A 15674-nucleotide genomic window follows, 5' to 3' on the forward strand; every position below is an offset into this window, starting at 1 on the left:
GTGTCATTGTGTATTTGCTGAAGATTTGATGCAGTGGAAACTTACATCATGACGTTAAAAATGACAAGATGACGCTCCAATGAGAAGTGTGGATGGTTTTGTTTACAGGCATAACAACAAGACTGTAGGTATAGTAGCGGGTAGTGTTCTTATTTTATTTGTTTACATTATGAAATTATCAAGCATTTAAATGTTTTATCCTGTTTAATTCAAAAATGATCGAAGTGCTATATAGTAATATAAGTTAAAGTAATACAATTAAAATGCATGCAGCATGCGTGATTAAACTGCCCTACTTTTACAGTAATGTAAGAGGAAAAATGGGGGGCACAGAAAATAAGAGAGATAAACATGTTTGACCCTTTTTTTTCTGCAGCAGGAGAGTTGCTGTTGCTTCATTTCATGATTTCTTTGAATACCATATCTGCCTCTGAATAGGTGTCTGGTATCAAAGAAGAAAAGGGAGAAAAATCCTTTGTTTTTTGTTTTTTGTTCTCTGTATTCAAAGATATTCTGAATGTATGAAAACAACTCTTAAAAAGAAACTCAAGAGACCTGTTGAAGTCATTGTTTATGTATTACAGACATTCCTTTACAAAAATTAAAAAAAAAAATTCGTAAGAATCGCATAGCTCAAAATATATGAATGCATTAGCAAAATAGTTCAATAATTTAAAAAAAAGTAGGAAAAAAATGGATTCGAATAAAAGGAGTTCAGTGAGTAAAACTAAATAAATAAATCACTGATCAAATCAATTTAAAATGTAATAATCTAAAAACCTCAGTCATACAGAATAGAAATATTTTTTTGCTATTCTACGTTTAGCAGATCTTTCTTTTTTTGTACATAGCTTTATTTGCTTTCATTTTATACTTTTATTTGTTTATTTTAGCATGTAAATCGGCTACAAGCTAACGCTCGTCGTGACGTCGCCAGCCAATCACGTTGCACTCCATCCCCGTGGAGCGTGACGCCTTGAGTCGGGTGCTCTCCACAGGTGATTGGTGGCCTCGGCGGGCCAATCAGATCGCGTCGTTTACAGCAAAGTTGTTAACCCCCAACAGTAGCACTTTGGTTTCCACCTCTCTAGTTTCAGCCAGCTTTACATCGACATGGACTTTTCAGCAGCCAAAATAAGCCGTTTTTTGGTAGATCTACACCGGACAATGGCTCTGCCTGCCCGGACACCGGCGGACCGACCGGCTTTTATTATGAAGCCAACTAGAAGAAGTAGCTGTGGCTAACGCCAGTGGTAGTTGGGTGCCTCTGTGGCTAGCTGCGTCGTGTTGCCTGTCGTTTTTTTTTTTTTTTTAACTTCTGACTTGCAGAAATATTGCCCATCTATTTATAAATCCCCGACGTGTGACCGATGGTCGACTTGGTGAGTATTTTTCTGCAATGTTTTTAACTTGAATCGATGGTCGCCTGGAAAAAAGGCCCATCGTGATTAGTGTTTTCTGGCATCAGATGATTTCATACACGCAATCAAATTCCTGGCTGGTCAGCTGGATGCGATTCAGCATTAAAACCACAAGTTTCTAATCACTTTGCCACCTCCCGAAGCTAGGAGACCGTGATATGGATCGATATGTTCGGATGAAACGTTTATTGTTTTTATAAAACAAAAAAAATCTAATACTCTAGTTGTTACAGTTAGGTGGAAAAATAAGATGTCGGAAATCTGATCGGGGTTATTTGAGGGGGGGTAAGAGAACATGAGCAAAAGGTGGCTTCCTCATTGAGAGGCTGCAGGTAATTTTTTAAATATGATTTCTTCTCTGGAATTTCCATCATCATCGTTGGAAATGTAGCACTGGGGGATCATAGGCTTTAGGGTGTGTGGCTGAACAGTGCCAGGCAGCTCCTGTGGTCTGCTAGGGAACTGCTTGGCCCTGGCCTGTATGGGTCTGGATCATAGCCTTATGCCCCACTCCACTGTATTATCTAACCTACAGTAGCTCCTTTCATAAAACACCCAGCCAGACGAAGACCTCTGACCGTCCTGGCCTGCTTGGCTGGATGAAGCTCAAATGGGAACTGCCTCATGGTGACTAGTTGTGCTGTCATTATTAGTTAATAATTAGTAATAAAGGCCTGCTTGGGATAAAAACTATGCTGGGGTTGCCTCATCTTCTGCATTAGACTGGATGTAAATCAGACGAGGACAATGTTTCTCGTGTTTTCCTGTGATTATGTGAACTTTTTGTGGGACAAACCCCACCCACATGGCACTTTTGTGTTGTGTGCTGACCCAAAGTATGTGAGGTATGAAAGTAATGTATTTAGTTTGAGGTAGTCTCTTTTGTATTTTTTTTTTTTTTTTAGATGTTTTTAGAAGTATAAATCTCAAGGTCACAAGCTTAACTTACTAACAGTATGTCACTCAAGCTCTTGTCTTTTTTGCATAACCACAGGGCAGTTGAGGCCTTGTCCTCAGAATGCCTTTACTCAAAGTTTCTGGAAATTAAAACAGATTTCAAGGCTTTATTCTCCAATACAGCTTAATTTGGGCTTGGCTAATTTGGAAAGCATCCAGCAGCTGTTATAATAACTGCATTACACAGACTTTATTCGTTTCAAAACCTAGAAACATGCACATGTCCCACTAGCCATATTTTAGTCATAACCTCATGACAGTGGCAGGCAGCATAAAAGGTGAAATATCTAAGAGAAGGAAACTATCGAGCATTGTAATATTACTGACACTGCATTTACAATTATACCAAATAAACTGCTTATAAGAAACTTTAAGAAATCATTAAATAAGGTATAAAAGTACTGACAAATGCAAGTACCTTTTACAGTTTTTTATCTTAAATGTAGCCTGCCAATTTCTTTTCAAGTAAAATGTTATAGATATAGGTTTTCATGTGTCACAGCAGGAGTCGATGACCACAGTAATGCTGTGCCTCTTAATATAAATGAATTGGGCTCATGTGTGTGTTTGCGCACAGCAGGGAGCTCGGTTACAGTCAAAACAGTAGATGACACACTTCATCACGGTACAAAGCTTTACTTTGAATCCCAGATAGTTAACATTTGATAAATAAAACTGAATTTCCTTGTAGGTAGGCACCAAAATATGCTTTGTAAATCCGATCTATTTCCCATTACTCTTGTTTTAGACATAAATGTCAGAGTTGTTCTCTCTAAAATAGCTTCTTAAACCTTCGCTAGTAAAGATGGGATTCACCAGACATCCCACAATATCATATTATCACAATACTATATTCATGTTATATTAATTAACATAGTGCAATACTCTGCACTGCACAAACATATATTATTATTTATCACCTTTTTTCCAAGTGCAAACTATGTCCTCAAAGTTATTGTTCTATCCAAAGATAAAGTTATCTCACTTCAATTATTCATGTTTTGTATTTGCTCCAAATGAAATTGTCAAGCATACCAACACCGTAACCAAAACCTACCATAAATGTTACATATGGAATGGGGTCACCGCAATCGGTTTCTGATAATACAGCAATTTCCAGGTATAAATCATCGAAAATCACGTAGTGTTGCTGTCCATCTAGACAAAAAAAAATCACATTTAACTATTAACTTTGTGCTAAGCAACCTTCCTCTTCTATAAGAGTCAAGTTCCCTCGAATTGTGACTCAGACCGATGACAACATGATGAATTTGTCTACATTTATAGATAGCATAGGAATGATTTGCAAACCTTTGACAATGTCTCTGAGAGTGGTTGCAGCCAGTCCAAGTCAGACTGCAACTGTTTGCAGAAAGATTTCCTCCTCTTAGGCGAGATGGAGAGACCTGCAAGTCCAACATGTAGATTCATCACTGGTTAGGGATCCTTCTTGATCTAAACAAACACTTATTGTCTGTCTGCTGACACTTAACAGCGAATTAAAGGTAAGTACCTTACCTAGTTACCTTCATAAAATGTCAGCCTGCTGCGGACAGTGGATGATGCCGCATGTAGTAGACATGTTTCACTGGATAAACAGAAGGGCTTAGGTCCAAAGGTGGAGGATGCCGTGACACGCCTGAGGCCTTTTGTTTACAAAGCAGGCTTTGGGGTTAACAGTGTTTTAAGAGTTACAAAAGTGATTAATTGCTTAACGGTGTAGATCACCATGGTAACATATACTGCGGCCGTAACCAGCTCCGAAGCAGGCTAAGTTTGAGATTAGAGATTAACAGGTTTTAATTCACCAGCTACTGATAAGTTAGTTCTCCAGAAAACAGAATTATTCCTGGAAATCCCTTGGACATCTGTGTGTGAATAATAAGAGGTTCTAAGGTGTCTTAAGGTTTTTTCTTTTCCTGATGAGCATTAATAATAAATATAGATTCTTAAAGAAACCTATTTCCTGGTTTTTCCTTTTGGCTAAAAACCCTTTTTATAACAATTTTATTGTTCTATATAGCATGTATATGATCGTAAATCACATGTTTATACTTGTTGAACTTATATCAAATTTGCACATAGACCAAGCCTGTGTCTAAATTCTGGGCCTGTGGCTGTTGTATTTAAAAATTAACCTCTCCTAATGACAACCTGTTTGTCAGCTTTACATCCTGATTTCTAATAGGCTAAACTTCATTAATATACTAGATTTTTTTTCCAGTCTTCCTGGCCAAAGTGGTTAAAGTACTTTGACATTCATACTTTTCCTCACACACGTACCCAAACACGTAGTGGACTCGCCTTCGGCTGTGTTACTTCCAGCCTGTATTTTGTGTTTTAACATCTTTATATTTATTCTAATACGATAGTTTTATCTAACTTTATAAAATCAGGCACACTGCTGCCAGCAAACCCGTCAATGTTTGATAAATCAAATGCTCCCAACACTGACTCTTTCACATGAACACGCTCACAGCTATGTTGTGAAACCCTGGTTTAACTTATCGAGACGATAACCCCCTTTGTGGGACTGAGTCTCCAAGTGGACTTTTTAATCAGATTGTGTTAAACAATCTTGGAGAATGTGAGAATGCCAACTTTTGAGAACAAAGGTGAAGTGCAGAACTGCAGTCGCTACACAGGGATAGAGTTGATGAGCCATGACATGAAGGTATGGGAAAGACTTGTTGAAGAGCGGTGGGAACGTGTGCAGTAGGAGTGATGGATGGGTTCAGGGATTGCCTCTGAACCTCTTCTGTCTTGAACTGCTGATGGACAGATGAGGTCAGGGGTCCGTTTTTCGTACCTCGCTTACTACATCCAAGATCAAATCATCGCGCTAACTTTGAGCTTGCTATTCCGGTTCTCCGAACACACCTGTTGTTGACGATTAGTATAGCTGGATGAAGTAATGTGAGATCACTGGATGAAGTAATGTGAGTAATGTGGCTTAACAGGGGCTACGCATCGATAGTAGAAACATTGATCGGCAACCCTTTGATTGGTCGGCGAAAATGTCGAAGGAGCGCGCTCGGTATTTTTCGGCAGCAGAGCAAGAACTCTTGATTGAGGGATTTCAGGAGTTTCAGAGTGTAATTAAAATGCAAGGGAACACTGCAAAGACTGCAAAAGCAAGGAGAGAGGGCTGGCAGAAAGTTGCTGACAAATTAAACTCGTAAGTAATTTAATAATAATAATAATAATAATAATGGATTGGATTTATATAGCGCACTTCAAGGCACCCAAAGCGCTTTACAATGCCACTATTCATTCACTCTCACATTCACACACTGGTGGAGGCAGCTACGGTTGTAGTCACAGCTGCCCTGGGGCAGACTGACAGAAGCGAGGCTGCCATATCGCGCCATCGGCCCCTCTGGCCAACACCAGTAGGCGGTAGGGTAAATTTATTATATTACACTATATTATATTATATTATATTACATTATATCATATTATATTGTATTACATTATATCCTCTTTCACATTAGAGCCACAACAGGACCCACTAGAACATGGGAACAAGTAAAAGTGAAATATAAGAATATTCTATAGAATGGTAATATTTATCACTTATATTGCTTTTCGTCTCTTGGAAAGAGACCCTGGAATAATCTGTTTGTTTGTTTATAACAGCAACCAAGAAAAGGGCAGAGCAAAAAAAGACAGGTGGTGGTCCTGCACCCCCTCGTCAACAAGTTGGTTAAGTAAATAATACCCTCACGGGAAAATCGATATCTCTCTATGAGCACACTGTCGCGCTGAGCTAAAGGATCCTGTCTATCCCGCAATATACGCTGAATTCTGAAAACTCTCCTTATCAATCTTGCACCTTCCGCAATGGGCTGCTCGCGTATACGGACAGGACATGGCTGCGACAGACTTCCCAAGTCCACCTTCGCTTTTATAGCCGTGGTCTCTCATCTTGATTACATGAAGTAATTTACAATTACTACTCTGAAATATGAATTACATCTGAAATAATCAAATACATGTAATAGAATGTTAATAGTACATTTCCCTTTTTTTAGGAAATGACCTGTATGTATCTGTGTGACATCAATAAAAGGATCAAGTGCTGCATTAACTTTAGTTACATTGATAATATTTATTTATGGTAAAACAGTGGTAAAATATCGCTGTTGCTTTCGTATAAATGAAGCGGACATACCTGAGTGGCCGCGATCTAATCTTGTTTACATAAAGTAAACCTGCTCCCGAGCAGGTTTACGCTTACGGATCTGTTGCTATGACAGCAAGTCCCAGATGAGCTTCGGAGAACCGAACGATCCAGGATCACGCGAAATCGTCAACAATCAAATCCAGCTAACTTACTTAGCGAGGTACGAAGAACGGACCCCAGAAGTCTCTGTGAACAATGTTTACAGACAACATTGTGATCTGTGGTGAGAGTAGGTGGAAGAGAGTCTGTAAGAGGTGGAGGTATGCTCTGGAGAGAAGAGGAATGAAAGTCAGTTGGAACTAGGGCTGCCACAAACGATTATTTTGATAGTCGACTAGTCACCGATTATTTTTGCAATTAGTCGACTAATCAGATCATGCATCCATTGAACATAAAACGTACAGCTTATTGCTCCAGCATGCAGCTGCTCTTATATAACTATCATTAGCTTACAGCTTTAAGTGTTTAAGGTATGTGCTAACTAAAAATAAAGACAAGATGATAGTTTGTTAAACTTTTAATGAAATTTGCAGGTTGTCTCGGTGGAGTTTAATAAACTCAGCCGTCTGCTCCTTGCTATCTAAAATATAACAGGACACTGGAGTAAATTCTCGACCACCTCACACTTCTGTTTAATCAGTTTTCTGTTTGACGTTTATTCAGCTGTGAAAACTGTAACTTTAATCTCAGCCAAACTGATTTACTCAGAAACAAATAAAACACTGAACAAAGCCAAACAATATAACATTTTAAGTCATCTAACTGACTTATATATCATGTTTAACCTGAGTAGCAAAAGACCACGGGGGTCTGAAAACGATGTGCCGGGAGTTCGGTGTTCTCGCCGGCTCTAGTGAGCCTTGATCTCCCAATCAGCTTGTCTCTGAAAACGTCGGAGCACTTTTGGGAATATGTGTTGTCTTGATAAACCTAGCAGTTATTTGAAGTTTACACAGCTACATTCTTGCCTGAAAATATCTTAAAAGTTTATTTTGTGACCTAGAAAGTGTAATATTAAAACTAAGTAGCTGCCGCCATTGTTGGAAACTGGAATTGGATGGGCCGCGCTATGAATTCTGGGATAGGTTGGGCAATGAAGGACACGCCCAACCCATGATTCAAATCTGTGGAAAAGGAGGATGCATTTGTCGGCCGCATTTGTCGGAGTCTTCAAATTTGCCTGTCACGTAATCGGCCTACAAATGCGGCCTCCAGAGGATGCAGCCACTGAATTTCGACAGCTACGATACTGGAAACTGCGTCTTCTTCTTTAGCCTTTAATGGCAGCTGGCATCCTTGTAGATGCACTGCTGCCATCTTCTGTTTCAGTCCGTTATTCCACTCTTGAATCCTACTACTTGTTTCTGCGTCTTTCAGGATCTTACGAAGCTTCAAACGACGCGTCGACTATTAAATTAGTCGTCGACGGTTTTGATAGTCGACATAACCGTGACGGGTCGACTAAACGTGGCAGCCCTAGTTGGAACATGACAGAATACATGTGTGAATGAGAGGGAAATGGGTGTAACAGTAACGATGCAAGGAGCAGAGGTACTTGAAGGTAGATGAATTGAAATACTTGGGATCGACCATCCAAAGCAAGAGACAGTGCACAAGAGAGGTGAAGAAGAGAGTGCAGGCACAATGGAGTGGATTTGGAAGAAGGATGGTAGTAAGAGTGAAAGGGAAGGTTTACAACATGGTAGCATGACCTATTGTGATCTGTGGTTTGGAGATGGTGGCACTGACAAAAAAGAGAGGAAGCCGAGCGGGAAATTGCAGAGTTGAAGATGCTAAAGTTCTTGTTTAGAGGGACCAGGATTAGAGAGGCATGTCTGAGGGGGTTTAGACGTGTACAGAGAAAGGATAGTAGATATATCAGACTAAGGATGATGATTATGGAGCTGCAGATGCTGCATTTTGTGTGCTGTTGGGCAAGAATGTGAGAGTAATGTACAAATATGAAGCAGATCTTCCTGTTGGAAAATGTTCAATAAACGTGCCATTTCAGTTTAAAACCCCTTGTTGCACACAAATAAACTCCTTTTGGTCCATTTGAGTGCCTTTGTGTGTTACCCACCAACACAGCCAGGTGTAGTTGTTGGATGGCCAGACCAGGAGGCCCTTCTGACAATTACAAACAGGTGGTGGATTTTGTTTTTGCTCCACCCAGACCAACAGGATCTAAATCTCCTTTTAAACTACATGTGAAAAACTCATCAAGCGTGAGCTTTTTGACTAAATGTCCCTGCGCTGTTGTCAATTTGCTTGCAGGTCTTCATGGCACCATCTATGGATTTATTGATGAAAAGAAAACCTCAGGTCCCCTGGGTGGATCCTGGCTAAGAAACATGTCACCACCATCAACAGGTAACAATGTTAAATTAATGTTGTAAGTGTTTGGGTTTGGTGTGTGGTTTTTTTTTTTTGTGTGTGTATTTCTTTGGGGGGGTCACTTGAGTAGCATACTCAAACCATACCTTTGTGCTAGTCTTACCCTGAAAGCACCACAACTTCAGCCTGCTGGGATAAGCATGGTCACTTTTAAGCTTTTAACTGATACATATAATAATACATGCACTCAAAACGATGCACACAGTTTGTGATGCACTCACAGAGAAATGGCAGGCAGCGAGTGCCAACATGCATGCTGGTGATTTGATCCTTTGCCTGTCAGACCAGAAGAGGGCAGCGTTGTGCTCACATGGTGAGGCGTATCACCGGGAATAAACGTTTCTGGGGGGTTTTAATGATGGGCTGTGGTCAGATCAGAGTGATAAGTTTCAGTGGATCCGGGTTGTTCTTTCTGTGTGGTTCAAAGGGACGGCTGTCTCTACCCTGTGGTGTTAAAGGCGTTGGCTGTAGTTATTTTTAAGATTTTTGTGCCTCCTGTATTGTTTATCAAAGCATAAAATACACTATAGTGAAAACTTCCAATGTATAGTAGTAATTAGTAGTATTTTTATTCATTTTCATATATGACAAAGGTTTGGGTGGAAAAAATACAATTAAATGACATTGTTTGTCATTCCTTGCCAATAAATGCAGGGCTGTTGATCAGATTGATGAGCTGTAATGAATCACTGTAGTTGTTTCAGCTCAGTTAACAGTTATCTCTGTTAGCTGCATTGGCCTGCAGCTAGTCTGTCTCTAATTTTGTTAACCAAAACGTAAAATACACTGCAGTAAGATAGCTTGTATGTCCCACAGTTGGCAAATTCACTTTATTACAACAGCAAAATTAAAAGGAAAAAAAAATATAGAAGAAGCAATAAAGTAACCCATGACAATAATACTACACAATAGAGAAAATGTACACCATGCAATATTAAATACCTTTTTCAAATTCATTTTATTTGTTTACAATTTGTTTACAAAGTTTTAAGTGTTTTTTTTTCTTTTTCTAAAGTAGAAATTATTCATTATATATTAAATGCATTTTTAAATAGGGGTATCTTTTTTTATTTGTTGTGCTAAATACAGTTGGCAGTGGGTTTTTTTGTTTTTGTTTTTGTTTTGTTTTTTTAACCGTAGTCCTGTTATTCCAGTAGTCCCACTTTTTATTTATGTTTTTAAAATCGCATTTTTATTTTCTTTCATTTACTATTTTTTAAAGGGGGTATAGAACAACTTTACTTTTGTCATTTAATTTATTTATTTGAAAATTTATTTCGTTTTAGTTTACGATATACATTTCGGCCATTCCCGGTGCTTATTTCAATAATTTATGTGTATGTGTGGAAACGGAGTTAGTTTGCAAGAAATACCCCCTTCCCCCTACCCCCGCAACGCGCAAGCGCTCGGGACCGTGTGGGAATGGTCGGTCCACGAACTGGGGGTTGGACCGCTCCGAGCGAAACAGAGCAAACGAGTTTTAAATGTCCGCCATGTTGTCCATGGCGCACTGAACCAACGGTAGGGAGCGGAGCGTCGGAAAAAAACAGTCCGAGAGAGAGCGACCAAGATCCGGGCCTTCCCCCGGCTCCGTTGGCGACGCCCTAAATACAAGCTACAACCATTCGAACGTTAGAATAGAGACTAACCGCACAGAAACATCCATGAAAGCTCCACTCGGTACCGTTGTGAATATTAGGAGATCGGATAGATTTATATTGCACCTCGAATTGTGAAAAATGAGTAAATTGTCGTTTCGGGCACGGGCGCTGGACGCTTCCAAGCCACTACCCGTCTTCCGTTGTGAGGATTTACCCGACCTACACGAATATGCATCAATTAACCGGGCAGTGCCGCAGATGCCGACGGGGATGGAGAAAGAAGAGGAATCGGTATGCTTTAACCGTTTGAAAATATGAATTTATACGTTTTGTTTCATTTTTACGTGATCACAGGCGTCCCTCTTTTTTCTGCGCAAGCTTTCACAAAATGGCCGCCAATTTTCTCAGGAGAAACACGACGGTTTTGTGCCGCAAACGACTCATATACGGGGCTCGGACGGATTTTTGGGCAAAGCGAGGATGCTTTGTGTCGTTATTGGATAAAATTGTCCGGTTTGACCGGCATATTTGTGCGTGAGGTGATTTTCTGAGTACAAAGGAGTCATGTGACCTGAGCGATTCCGACATTTTGTCTCGTCTGTCAGGACGGGGCCTTGTGTTGGCGTAATTGCAGCGGACCAGGGCAAGGGGGAGCTAGTGATTTCAGATTATGTGGCATCTTTGCTACCAGCAGTCAGAAATGTCAACAAGGCGGCCATGCATTGGAGAAAACACAGCGGTGTTCGTTTTGCATTGACTTGATGTAAATGTTTGCTTGCTGTTTTCCTGCACAGAGCCTTGTGTGTCATGAATGCAGCTGCCGGTGCCACATTTTTATGATGATTTCTCCGTACGGCGAGCCCGGCTCGTTATTAGTATGGACGCTGTGGGTTTGTTATTATGTTGTTGCAATTAAGTTATTGCATGTGCAGCAATCACACAGGTAAATCACTTATTGTCACTCTAACCAAGAAGATACTTCTCTGTAATAGGTTAATGATGTCGATTTTCCAGAGGTGCTGTCACCGGCATCTCTCATTGCAATGTGGTCATATTCTGTTGTGCATAGAAGGAATATTTAAACATCAAAATAAATCAGAAAAGCTCGTTTAAATTACCTAAAAGTGCTTTGGTTCATATGTTATAATTTTCGTGTAAGTAAATGTTGCAAAATAAGATTGGGACTTTGTTGTGCAACTTTTTGTGTTTCCTCTTACTCCACAGTTAAGCCACTGTGGGATGAGCATCTAAATGGTTATGTGCATTGATAGTCAACTATCTATATAAGAACATTGTTACATTTCAAAACTCATGAAAGCTTGCAGATAATTGTTAGAGAAAGTATCTTTCTAGTTTGATCTCCCTGCAAGTAACTTAACAAATTCTGCTTCCTGTTGCATCCCACAGGGCTGTTGTGATTATTTCAAAAATAGGGGGGGGGTTGTAAAGCACATGCACCCTGTGGGATTTCTTTTTCCTGTTCTTCGCTTTTTATGTAATTTACTATGCAGTAGTCTGACACAGCAGTGCTCTCATCCCGGGAGTATTAAACAATATATCTGCTTCTCTGAGGAGTCTGCTACACAGCTTACCCAGCAGTCTTGCCTGATGTTTAAATATAAGGTTGAGTACACGAGGGGGATATCGCTACAGGGATCTGTGTTGGATACTTTTTTTCCCTAAATTATTCAAGCAAAGTGTGTTGCAGCCGGTGTTGTGGAGGCTCGGTGTCAGGGGTTCAGTGTGTCAGATGGCACAGCGGGCTGGCAGACCAGCGCACGTGGCGCTCCAGAGGAGATCAGGGTGGCAGGAAGGAGGAGAGAGGAGGTGGGGGTTGCTGTCACTTCAAAGTCTGTGCTCTGCTCAGCTGGAGTGCTTGGTTATGTAACAGTCATATTATCATAAGAGGTAGGCCAAGGCCTGCTGCGTGCCAGCCGCTCTGTGTTGGGAGCTGTCTGTTATGAATTCTGCGTCAGACTTTAGATGGAAATGTATTTTGAGTTGTTGTTGTTGTAGTTTCTGCTGCTGGTGTGTATTTTTAGCTTTTGTAAGAGCACATATTATTTGTTTTACCTCCACGCTCATTAATTTGCACAGGGATGCTTGGTCCCTTTTTCTCTTTTTCCTCCCTTAGCGATGTGCTTGACCCAGTGAAAGCAAAAACTGCATTTATTTTCTGCAGTCTGAAAGTGTTCAGAGAAAGCATCAGCTTTGCATGTTTCACTCAGGACTATTTAAGCCAGACTATGCAGTGCTGGGTAGTCTGACACTCTGCTAATAGAAAGATTTCTGAAACGAGCAGGGAGACGCTGCATAGTATGTTCAGCATAGCCAGATTTTCTCTGCCTCCACGTGGGCCTCTTGGAGGGTAGCGACAATTTGTTACCCGAAATCACCGTTGGATGCACAAAACTTAATTTTACGCTTGAGTAAATTCAATGCTCAATACAAACAAGTTGTTTAAAAATTCAGTCCTGGTTATTTTTCTTCTGGACAGCACCAAAATTATTCTGCTGTGAGGGTGGAAAAAAACCAACTCTGTTAATTATCCTGACTCAACAAAGCCTAAAAGCCCAGTCGCAGGTGACGGGCATCACAGCAGTAACTGATATCAACTTTCTCTGTTAACCCAGGCTGTTTGCTCCAGGCTCTTTGCACACACTCATAAAAGCGAGTGGTTGATGCATCATTTGCTGCTGCTTCTGCACAGTCGGGCACCGTCAAGTGAACAGGTTGTGGAGGTTATAAAGATCAGTCTATAAGAAAAATGACATTAAAGCAGTGTTGCAGAAAATGATTGATATTGTAAATTTATCAAGCTACAGCTTCCCATTTATTGCACCTTCCACCCCTCTCTTGTACATTAGAGCGTTGAGACTTTGTACATTTAAAACATGAGTGCATCGGGATTGACTCGGTCTCATAGCTCAGTGGAAGTGGTGTGGAAATCACTCTAGGTTGTAGCCAGTGAAATTGTTTCCACAGATTCAATATTCGTGGTGATAAATGATCTTGAAATAGACGAAGCATTCATCTTTTTTATTAGCTGCATTTCCAGCAGGAAAACATACCAGGTAGCAGATAGGATCAAGCATTAAAAATTTTTTCCTGTGCTGCTTCCTTCAGTGATGCTGTTCAATGTATGGCTCAACAGTTTAAATTTATACAATTCTGAGCAGAGACTGTACCTCACTAAGAGTATACTGAAAATGAATTGGTATACGTTTAGTGAAATCTGGCACATCAGGAAGGTTTTAAACTGAATTGTCAACTTTCCTTTACTTTGCACCAGCTCGTAACTTCAGCAAAAGTTAAGAGAGCTGAACTCATGGCATTGAGAACTCACAACTTTGCGCTTCCATGTCCATCTTTCTGCTCAGCTTGGGCAACAGGACACCTCGTAACGCTTGTAACCCTGCTTGGCACACGAATAGTCAACGCTTTCAACCGTCGTATCTCTGTCCAACAGGCCGGTCTCTGCGTGTTTGTGTATTTCTGGTAGCGTAGATCTACCAAAGAGCTGTCACTGCTGAAATTCCCTCAGCACATGTAGCGTGTTTGTTTTGGAGCCAGACACTTTTGTCTCGTGTTTACGTTTGGGTGAAAGTGAGGTCAGTGTCTGCAGCCCTGCTGGGAACCCACAGGCATCTGTTTTTGCCTCTTTTCCAGACACGCTTCTTGTACATACACACAGCCACATGCTCTGGCGGGACACCAGGTTTTTTCTTTTTTGTTGCTTGTGACCTTGCTGGGTGGGAAAGTGGGGCATGTCACCTGTCCAAAGTCTCTGCTGGCTCCACGATGTCAACTAGATAGCTTCCTGCGTCAGCTGTTTCACTTTCCGTTTGACTATTGACAGATTGGTTCTGGATGTGTTTGTGCACCAGGTTCCAGGAAGGGTTTTCAGGCCAGTGAGTTGGCAAGTTTGCAAGATGGGTTACAACTCCTGTGGAATTGCTCACTCTGTGACCCATTAATTAAAGAATGAGTGTGTAAACTATACATGTAAACCAGCATGATCAGTCCATGTACAGTGGCAATGAGTCTGGTTGACGGAAATCTTTGCAGTTTCCTGTTAGTTCTGCCTTTTTCTGTTTGGTTTTCCTCCCTCTCCAGCTGAATTTAAGGGATTTTAACACTAATCACATTGTGAATGAACCAAAACATGGTTTAGATGCTGCTAAAATGTGTAGTGCTGTGCATAACATTGGTGTGACAATTTTCAGAGCATGGCTAACAGTAGCTAGCGGCTTTATTTTAACACTGCACATAACTTGTTTGTCAGCTTCTACAAGCTTTCTTGTCCGTTGGGGACAGTCAACATCTTAAGTCTGTATCTTCCCTGTTTTTCACTGTTTGTCAACCTAACCCGACCTCTGTACCTCGGGTAACACGAGCCAGGAGGTACCAGTCATTTACATCAACTAGCCCACATTCACAAACCCCCCTCGCATCTCTACTTTTCTTTATTAATGTACTTCCAAAGCAGAGCTATATGTTTACTAAGTGTAACTAAGTTAGAAAATGGTCTGTCATCATTAGATTTAAACTAACTAGCTAATTCTCTTCTAACTAAACCTTGTAACCTCTCTTTACAGATTCCTGAAAACCAAACTTCATAATAACGTCTGGGCACAGCCACACTGATCATTTTATTTGAGTAGAAAGAATTTGGATGATCTGTTGTTTTCGGTGGGGACTCATTGTAGAGCATTTGGATCTGCGAATGGCTAATGACGTCAATGGTAATCCCCGGAAGGTGACTATGCACATTTTAGACTGGGCTGGGGGTTGGTAAATTATCACAGCCTTATTAACTTATGAGGCTGCATTCAAGTTGCAAAGACTTGGATCGTCTTATAAAGCAGGCTGAATTGGAGTGAATCAAAGGTCTGGACCGAGGCAAATTCTCTCCCCATTTCTTTTAATGTGTGAAGCGGGATGGAAAGTTGCTCAGTTAATTGCTTGTTACTTTACAAACTGCTCCACAGAGTTTGAATTGACCAACTGTGGAGAAAAACCTAGGCTCGTAGCTGCTATTACTTTCCCACCTCTTTTACTCTTGGTGTTGAATATCGTTCTCTCCCACACACGCTGCATAAAACTGCTTTTGTA

General features: G+C 40.7%; 1 protein-coding gene across 3 annotated transcripts in view; it reads left to right on the forward strand.

Moving 5' to 3' along the window:
- Window positions 1–1025: 1025 nt before the first annotated feature.
- The window catches only part of LOC113010023 (enhancer of polycomb homolog 1-like), a 37941-nt gene continuing 23292 nt past the window's right edge, over window positions 1026–15674 (forward strand). Inside the window, exons 1-2 of one of the 3 annotated variants that reach the window (XM_026148795.1) lie at window positions 1026–1382; window positions 8839–8934. Coding sequence is in view for 2 of the 3 variants with exons in the window: in XM_026148794.1 (XP_026004579.1) it covers window positions 10698–10850 (153 nt within the window). In the remaining variant the exon portion in view is untranslated. Of the gene's footprint in view, window positions 1383–8838; window positions 8935–10282; window positions 10851–15674 lie in introns of those variants that run through there. The other 2 variants (XM_026148794.1, XM_026148793.1) reach the window with 2 other exon arrangements.

This window comes from Astatotilapia calliptera, chromosome 18, assembly GCF_900246225.1.
Source record: "Astatotilapia calliptera chromosome 18, fAstCal1.2, whole genome shotgun sequence".
NCBI classification, from domain to species: domain Eukaryota; kingdom Metazoa; phylum Chordata; class Actinopteri; order Cichliformes; family Cichlidae; genus Astatotilapia; species Astatotilapia calliptera.